Source organism: Alosa pseudoharengus, unplaced genomic scaffold (genome assembly GCF_046254945.1).
Source record: "Alosa pseudoharengus isolate Yale_2024_CS ecotype anadromous, Long Island Sound unplaced genomic scaffold, YU_APseudo_1.1 YU_APseudo_1.1_scf_15, whole genome shotgun sequence".
In the NCBI taxonomy this organism is placed as follows: Eukaryota; Metazoa; Chordata; class Actinopteri; order Clupeiformes; family Clupeidae; genus Alosa; species Alosa pseudoharengus.
Window position 1 is genome coordinate 14,817,728 of NW_027468620.1, and position 10,000 is coordinate 14,827,727.

The 10,000-nt window shown below is 44.2% G+C and overlaps 1 protein-coding gene across 1 annotated transcript in view; it reads right to left on the bottom strand.

The window, feature by feature from the left end:
* The window catches only part of bicc1a (BicC family RNA binding protein 1a), a 52,589-nt gene that overhangs the window by 16,226 nt on the left and 26,363 nt on the right, over nt 1-10,000 (bottom strand). The window contains exons 4-7 of the mRNA XM_076285686.1: nt 9,663-9,742; nt 8,558-8,716; nt 5,748-5,801; nt 352-534 (exon numbers count right to left, since the gene is read on the bottom strand). Of these exons, the coding sequence (XP_076141801.1) occupies nt 352-534; nt 5,748-5,801; nt 8,558-8,716; nt 9,663-9,742 (476 nt within the window). The remainder of the gene's footprint in view (nt 1-351; nt 535-5,747; nt 5,802-8,557; nt 8,717-9,662; nt 9,743-10,000) is intronic.

A 10,000-nucleotide genomic window follows, 5' to 3' on the forward strand; every position in this document is an offset into this window, starting at 1 on the left:
GCATTTCTGTCTACTGTATATGTGTATTATAACTGGCTATATGTGTATTATACGTGAGACAAAGGCCATGTGTTTTGAGAGTGTGTGTTTTGTGTGTACTGTATTATGGATGCCTATTTTTTATGTGTGACTTTTCATGCGGTTTATTGTGTGTGTTTGTGTGTATTTTTCTTATGTGTGTGCATGTGTCACACTCTTGCTGTGTGTGTGTGTGTGTGTGTGTGTGTGTGTGTGTGTGTGTGTCCTTTTTGTTTCATTTATTACACATTTTTTTGTATGTTCTCATACACACAACCCAGGTGTGCTTAAGCTCTCCATGGATTCGTTCACACTGCCGGGCCCGTGGCTCACCTGCACAGCAGAGGCATTGTTCTGGGAGCCGCGCACCACCCCGGTGGCCCCGTAGAGGCGCGAGGGGGGCTTGAAGGAGACGGTGAAGCTGTAGGTCTGACAGAGGTGCTGCACCGCGGGGGAGCTGGGGTCGGCCTGCACCAGCGCAGGCAGCTCAAACATCAGCACCAGAGGAAGCAGCTCCTGCAGTAGAGACGGAGGGATAGAGAAAAAAAAGAGAGAGGAAGAGAAGAGTCAACCAGAAACCAAAATAGAAAAGTAAGGACAGAAAGGACAGAAAAGAAAGGAAGAAAGGACAGAAAAGAAAAGAAAGGAAGAAAGACCCATTTCAACCCTTTAGAATGATGACCCTTTATGAGAGAGCCTTGAGTAGTAGAGAGAGGGCAGCACAATCCATCATTGAGGTCTTGGGTTGCTCCCGTGCTGGAAATGGGACTAAATGTTCCCAGCAGTCTGGAAGGGAGAGGCAGCTCTTGGCCACCATCTCTGCTCACCTATACACAGCTGTACCAACCATTCACTGGAACCACATTCAGTACAGGTAGTACATCCAACACCTAATCAGATTTCATTAAACCACCATTCACACACACCACACACACACACACACACACACACACACACACACACACACACACACACACCACGCACACACACACACACTCAAACACACTCACGCACACACACACACACAAGCAGATCCACACACACACACATAATTTTGACATGGTCCACTGGCAGACTCATAAATATTCATAAGCACCTGGTGCAGAGTAGCAGGCCAGGTGAAACCAACTTATCAATCACCATTCATTACTGGGGCCATTCACAACAATGGCCTCAAGAGGGCTGTGGTGGGTGGGTGGGGGAGACTGACTTGCTGACTTGCTAACCACTTCGGCTAACCACTTTGCTTAAAAAGGTAACAATAACAAAAACAAAAACAAATACACAAATGGCCTCTGAACTCCTTGGCTTCTTACACACACACACACACACACACACACACAAAAATACAGGCGAGGTGCCAAGGCTCTTGGTTGACTGAGAACTACAAACAGTATAAATTACCAGACAAAAATGCTCAGTGATCAGTCCCATATGTTCACACAGCTAACATTTAGATCAAGTTTCCTTAATACAGCAAAAGCAAGAAAATAGAAGGGAAGGCACAGACTGTGTATGGGGTGTATGAGTAAGAGAACGCTGTGTCGCCCTGTGTGTGTGTGTGTGTGTGTGTGTGTGTGTGTGTGTGTGTGTGTATATGTCTAGATAGATAGATAGATAGATAGATAGATACTTTATTGATCCCAAAGGAGAAATTCAAGTCTGTATGTGAGAGTGTGTGAGCGAGAAAAAGGGGGAAAATGTTTAAATATTCTTAAAAATATTCTTATCTTAAATGTTCTTATAACCAAAAGCTTGTAACATTCTGCCATTGAACAAATATGTGGTTTAAATGACAATCACACAGAAGAGTCTCAAAGAGGACAGACGCCCATCATGAACGGATTAAGGAGGTGTGATGCGCAAGTGCATGTGTGGAACTTCCTTCCCCTATTTCTGACACACGCTTTAAACACCGAGCGCAAACCTCCTTAGGGGCTAACTCAAAGTGACCTGCTTAACACAGCTTGTTAATTAAACGAACAGATTCACAGCCATGTGCTGGAATCTGCTGATCCCTGGGACTCTGTCTACGGAGACTAGAACATATGGGTGCTTAATCTTCTAAATTAGCAAATATGCATGAGACATTACCAGTAAGCCTCAGTTATTATGGAAAATCCCTTTGCCTATTACCTCATTCTCCTTCAAGTAAGACAGCAGGGACACGAAAGGAACTACGGAACTTACACTGGGACTTACTTAGAAAGAGCAGATTCTGTCATATTAAAACAGAAAAACCCTGATCATTGTGGTTTACCATGATTGTACTGCAATTCTATCCTGAACTCTCTCTGATGCTTCGTTTTCCCTGAGGATTTTCACAGTGTATTTTGGACAAAGCAAGAACAAGGATCATTCTTTTCAGATGATTTAAACAAATAAGTGTAGTACTCTATTTTCTAGTTTAGAAAATAAAGATTTTCAAAAGTATGTTTGTGAACAGTAATGGTAGCTTTTCGTTTGTCAGTACGATATTGGCAGAAGTTTCCTAGAAGTCTGCAAGTGTGGTCACTGAGGCCTCACCAAAACAATAACAAGATGATTTTTTAACTGTTGAGGTTTAAAGCAGAATTCATTTAATTTCAGGAATTCTTTTGTGTTAAAAAGGGGTTTAAAGCAGAATTCATTTAATTTCAGGAATTCTCTTTTTTGTGTTAAAAAGGCTTTAAAAAGTTTTAAAGCCAACTTTAAAAAATCCTTTTAACAATTGATAGTGGTTTAAATTTGGTTCCAAGTGGTTTAAAATGTCATTGAAAAGCAGACTAATACCTCGGTACTATTTCTTACCTAAAACACTAGTCTTTTAGTGGCTTGTACTATCTACTTCTAGGCATGACCTTGTAGCACCGAAAGTAGAATTTCAATGACCTCTTCCCATAAAATCATTGTCTTTGGTTTGACTGCTCACCAGTTTGCAAAATGACAGGTGAACCTGGCAAACAGAGTTCAGTAAAAACCCATCACTGAAAGACCGCACACTGTAAAAACAACATGGGTAGTTCCCTTGTGGCAAAGCAGTCAGTCCAAAGACATCATCAGCAAACATCATCTTTTTGGCCAGCCGTGGCCTACTGGTTAGCGCTTCGGACTTGTAACCGGAGGGTTACCGGTTCGAACCCCGACCAGTAGGCACGGCTGAAGTGCCTGAGCAAGGCACCTAACCCCTCACTGCTCCCCGAGCGCCGCTGTTATTCCAGGCAGCTCACTGCGCCGGGATTAGTGTGTGCTTCACCTCACTGAGTGTTCACTGTGTGCTGAGTGTGTTTCACTAATTCACGGATTGGGATAAATGCAGAGACCAAATTTTCCTCACGGGATCAAAAGAGTATACTCATACTTATCAGCCTTGTCAGCCTCGGGAATTGAGAGCCCGGATGACCAACACAAACACTCATCCAGTTACATATTTCCACCCTGAAGAGCGGAGAAACGCAGAGGGGAAGGGAGAGTCTGAGGCTCTCAGCTGGACACAGTCTGAGTTATATGCCAGTGGTCACGGGAAGGAATTCACTTCAAGAAAGGGGGAAGTTTGGTGTGTTCACTGTGTGCTGAGTGTGTTTCACTAATTCACAGATTGGGATAAATGCAGAGACCATTTCCCTCACGGGATCAAAAGAGTATATATACACTTATATACTAAAAAAGGAGGGGGGAAAAAACAATCAAACGACCACCTCATTCCTCCTGGTTCGGCCAGCCAGCCCCACCTGGGCGTTACCCAGGCATCAGGGGGAGAGAGTGGGGCAGCAGACCCTGTAGCTGGTGGGCAGTTACTGCGTGTGGCTGTAGGTGATGGGGCTGTGGTGGGTTCTGTGGCCTGGGTGTGCACTGAAGGAGGAGAGCTGAGCTCTGTTCCCATGGGCCTGGCAGCACAGCATGGCTCAGGGTTACAGAGCCTGCACAGTCACACAGAGCTCAGATGCATCCCGGAGCAGACATGCCGGCAAAACACTCAGACACATACACACACGCACGCTCATGCACACTCACACACACACACTCACACGCACACATCTTCTTCTAGATATGAGCATGCAGAAAAAGTAATGAATAGTAAGTAAGTAACAGAGCGTAATGAATTCTGATGTCACTGAAACCAAAACAAGGGCCGACCTATACCGAATCTGATGAAGAAAATGGTCCACACCCTCTCACACCAAATACACACACACACACACACACACACACACACACACACACACACACACACACACACACACACACACACACACACACACACACACACACACACACACACACACACACACACACACACACACACACACACACACACACACACACACACACACACACACACACACACACAGTAGATTTACTGCGCCAAGACAGAGGACCCCAACGTTCCGCAGTAAACCCCCTGATGAAGAGCGGCTCCAACGTCTCACACAAAAACACAAACACCAAGTCTGACAAAAAGCCAGAACACACATTCTCAGAACAATGTTCGAGCTACACGCATGCGCACTACCGATCCACCCACACACACACACACACACACACACACACACACACACACACACACACACACACACACACACGGAGCAAAACACTTGATGTCAGATGGCATGGAGATTCAGAGGCAAGAGTACAAACTGACATCTGACAGCTGATGCAATGGATGATTATGTAAGGGGACAGAGACAACAACAGCAGAGCCTCAGAACCGCATGGTCTGTTGACGGCTAATGGAAAACCTGTGCTGAACAGAACACAAATGCTCATTGAGTGTGACAGCCTTCAATTCACCTGTTGTTAATTCATAGTAAAGGCCTGCAATGGTCTGCATAGCATTACTGAATGTACTTGCACACTACGGACAGATAGGAGTTGTTTAAGATTAATTCAAAATGAAGACTAATATCTGAATGTTCCTTTGGAGAGACTGGAGAGTTAATTAAAGAGAAAATCATAAAATGAAGCAGTTCTAGCAAAAGATTCACTTTAAAAAAAAGAAATAAAGGTACTTTTAAAAGCATCTTAAACAACCAATTCAGGCCTTTTAAAATAGTTCGGTATGAACCCTGAAGTGCTAAGTTTAATTGTACCATGTGTCTCCCTCTCTCTCACACACACACACTACTTCTGCCACTCATTTCTACATTCCGGAAATGTGGAAATAGTACTATTAAAACAACATTAAAAAATCAACCCCACCTCTTTTGCGCTGATGGTGCTGATATATTGAAAGCAATGAGAAAGAGCTATAAAAGAGAAATAAAAAGCTAATTGTGTAAACACTGACTCTGTGTTATTTGGCCTGGTGCACATACATGAGTCAGTGCAGTGGTCGCGGTGAGCTCTACGTGGTGTTAAATTATGTGTGAGAGAGCAGAGAAGCCATTCACTCCAGTCACACGGACATTGTTTTTTTAAACTTGCTGAAAGCATTACTATCCAGCAAGGAGTTTGGCGAAAACTTCTACAGCGGCCAGCTTCAGCCGTTAAGCTTCCCGATAAAGGCCTCTGTTCAGAATCTTCTGGGCAGAATCTTCTGTTCCACACTCAAGGTGGAACCTTTCAGCTTTTCTGTCTGAGGATGAACCAAAAAGCACCCTTTATTTTTTCTTCTTCATAAGACTCTGAGACGAGTGCGAGAATAGGAGGAGACTAGAGGCAGGTGGTTTCCTTGACTTCTCACTGCCATGCTCAGGGGAAACAGAGGAGCTGGCTCCTGCCTGTAGTAACGCCGCTCCAGGTAAGCTTACCCTTATTTTGGCCCTGGCAGCCTCAACTCCTGCGGGCTGGCCTGCTATGGACACCTACAGATGGGCAGATAGAGAGAACGACAGGAAGAGATAGAATGAGAGGATTAATTCACTGATAAAGCTCTAGGAAAATACCAGTAGCACAAATCTGCATTTGGATTTACACAGCATAAATCTGCAGTGATTACTCTGTTGACTCAAGCGGTCCGCTTTCGGGATATATTTTCAGGAGAATTAATCAGTGTAGGTGAACGTCCAGCCAACACACACTTTCACATACATACCTTCTGAGTGTGAGTTACACTTTTCCCATCTGAAATACGCCAACACAATTCATACATTAAATATGCTGAAATTCAATTTGTAAAAATAGTACATTATATATAGTGCAATTATTACAAATGCAAACCAGTTACACACTCTTTATTCAGGATGAAACAATACACTGCATTAACTACCGGTTCTTTCTTAAAAGCTATTCCCTTCAGCAGGGGAGAGCCCTAGAGAGAGATCTATCTATAAGTCTCTGAATGAACCCATATATTCTTTAGAACATTAAATTTCCAACATTCCCGTTGTACCGGCTAAAGGGTTAAAACTTCAACCCAAACACCCTTGTATGTTTACGACTCCTACAGCTAAATTTCCATGGGCACAAACTGGTGCATTCAAAAACAAACTGTCCTCATTAAACCTGAGACGAGGTGATGACACAGCATAGGCAGTGTTCCTCTCCTCTTCATACCTCTGATTCAACTCTTTCATCACCACATCTCAGAATAATCCTTTTGACCACACTATGGCGCAACACACACACACACACACACACACACACACACACACACGCACACCAATTTTCATCAGCACTTTTGGGCTGAACAACTCGAAGTGGCTGGGACCAGCTGGTACCAAAAAGTCCTGGCTTTCCATCTGGTGTTGTTCACAGAATTGTGTGTGTATGCATGGAGGGCCAGTTGTTTGTGATGAGCAGGAATTCTCTACTGTCATCTCCTTTTGGAGCTCTTCAACAGCTACTCCTGACTAAAGTGCTATCTAAGAGACACTTAGAGCGAGCCAGGAGCCAAAACCCCCAAAGCTGGCCCACGCAAATAGATGTTCACATCAACCAAGGCACCAGGGAACATACCAAATAATTCAACTTACTTTATTTTGCACACTAAATGGGCAATACCAGTGTAACCGTCTGTATTCTATCTTCAGCCTATCAGATCTCAGCTACAGTGATAAATGTATGTGCTTTTCCTTTGAGTCATAGTTGGAACAACTTAAACAAGTACTCTATGAGGTCAAGTCACGTCAGGTCAAGTGTTCTCTACGAGTGTTACGAGGTCAGATAGTGGTTAAGGTCAGATACTGATATTAACATGCCACCAGGAGAAGGACCTGGCGAATGGGTGGGCGTGACCTGGTCTGCCCCGCAGCTGGTTACAGGTGTGTGGGTATTAAGGGGTCATGTGATCTGATTTGGAGGGAGAGATTTAGGCCTAGTCCACACGTACCAAACTGACCTTTTTTTCCTCCGTCTTCCCTGGAACCGTATCAAGAATATTTGCGTCCAAACGGATCCATCTCAACACGACTCAACACGTTACTTCATATCCCAGGCCTATAGGTGGCACTGTTTGTTACAGAAACTGACCAAAGCTTGCGCGCTGTGTAGGCCATACAACAGACAGAGTAGGCTACAAAACTGGCTAGTGCAAGGAAACCAGAATTGTTTGTGTGGATTTAAAGTGAACTGTCAACTGTAGTCAACTGTAAAACTAGGGTGTGAAGGGTGAAGTCCCGTCCTTTATTTGGCTAACGCAGGTAAAAATAATCTCCTTTACTTTCTTTGGTTGTAGGATAGTCCGCGATTCACATAAGTTTTGGTTATCACCGCAAGTGCAAAGGCTAGGCGTACCCAAGTTCTAGGCTATTCCGTCGCCACATTTATAATATTGCTATAATACCTTTGTTAGTAACAGTCAATACTTTTGGTTGCATCAAATTGTGCCTTCGCATTTAGTGCGCATCTATAGGCTTAACATGAGTTTTAAGCGTCTTTGTATTCTCATATCTGACTTCACTATGAATGCATTTATTTATGTTGTAAGACATTTAAAATAAATTAATGACACCGGCACTACGCACAAATTAATGTAAACTTACACTGCACTTCCCTAATAACTTAAGTTCTCTCGCGTCACTGACAGTAGCTAGAATTCATAAAAAAACACCGGGAAAAACAGTGTTCAGTCCACCAAGTCATAAGCTATCGGCACTGCGCAGCACCAGTTGTGATATTTATCCTACGGAGTGTAATCGTAGGTAATGTCATGTATGAAAACTAGTATTGTTAGGCATCCAGGGCAGCTGAGGTGTGTCGATCACATTATCGATACGCAAGTAGGATGTGCGGTTTCGCTGTCCAAACGAATTCAAAAGGGCTACGGTTTCAGATTTTTCCACTCTGGGATCAGGTTTCAAAAAAGTGCGGTTTCGGGCAGTGCATTTACAGGATTCGTTTGGACGCTCGGCCAAGACGAAGCAAAACCTCTGCATTTAACCCAAAAAGCGTCTCCGTGTGGACGAGCCCTTAGGGAGAAAGGTTTGGTGCTAGAGGTGGTTTCTCCCCCTGAAACAATTCCCCGATCTAGTTTGTTTTCTGTGCACAGTAAGCATCGACCCTGTTTCTGTTTTGCTGGCAATGGTTGATATCGTCGGTAGCCCAACTCGTGATAACGAGGTAATGAAGAGTAAAGAATGAGAGCTACAGGAACCATCGGTGATTTAGGACTCTGTCCTACCTGGTTGCTCTTCTCGGCCTGGTTGTTGCGGTTGGAGTCGGGGAAGTGGATGTGGCAGCCCGTCTCCTCCATCACCTTCTTAATGTTGTTGCCGCCCTTCCCGATGACATGAGAGTGCTCAGTGTGGGACACGTCCATCTTCAGGGTAACCCGGTTACTCTGGAGGGGTCAAAGGTGAGATATTAAGAGGTCAAAGAACTTTGTCACACGACACTGGAACAGACAAAAACAAGACAGAGAGTGACATTTATTCGTTTAGCAGACTCTTGACATATATTACAAGGGCCAATGTCCCTGGAGCAACTTGGGGTTAAGTGCCTTGTTTAAGGACACAACGGTGGAACCCACAACTTTTCAGGCTACTACATGCTAGCCCAGCTCCTTAACTACTACGCCACCACCACCTCTGTGAGAAAGGAACTGTATGGCTGGCTGTTCAAGGACGTATTTTGACCCACTTTTACATGTCCACATTTACATACTTTTACTACTTCATGAGACCCATTAGATTATGATGAAATATCTCCAGGATTTTGTCAAATCCGCAGCGTCTCATCCCATGAACACCAAAATGCCATGCTGAAGCCAGACAGAGATGCTCGCTAAATGCACACCAGACTCGCTGGCATGGACGGCGCCACCGTGGCACCCTCGGCCTCACCATTAGCCTCGGTTGACGTGGAACCGAACTCCAGAACAGCAAATCCACAGTCATATCCAATTAATTCCTTCTATCCCACTCCACAAAAAATACATCAGTGTAGGCAAGCAACAGAGGACAGGTTGGCCCATGACACAGAGGAGACACTTTAACACTAATAGATTAGTGCAGGTGAGTCATGTGGAGGCATAACCTAATGGAGACTTTTAGATGTCTAGCTCACAACCACTGAGTCACACAGAAAGTTGTTCTCTGACAAGTAAAAGGGAATTATAAAGACCGGAGAGGAAAGCCAAAGATGTGAATAAGAAGAGAAGAATTATGACAAATGACTACAGAAGAAGAAGAAGAAGAAGAAGAATTCCATGATGGGAGTGCAGACATGGCGAGGTTGCAATACAGACGGTAACCGTGGTAACCGCAGGTTTGCTTTCTTTCACTGACCTTGGTGTCGAGGACTGACATGATTCTCTCTTTCGCCTCATTCACATCGTCTCTCTTTCCACAGACCTTGATGTGAGGATCTGGAACAGAAACAGAAAAAGAAATTGAGGGAAGAAGGGAGGGAGGGAGGGAGGGAGAAAGAGAGAGAGAACAAATGAGGTGAAATGAGTAAGAGGAACAGCTGCACGCTCCTCTTCCCTTCCCACCCAGAGTTAAAATTTGGGTGTTGGAATGAGACAAAACGCTTCAGGAAACATTAAAAGTAATTTTGTTTATCAATCAACCATCTCCTTCAGCAATTACAGTCAACCGCATAACCACTTTACAAACTAAAAGAC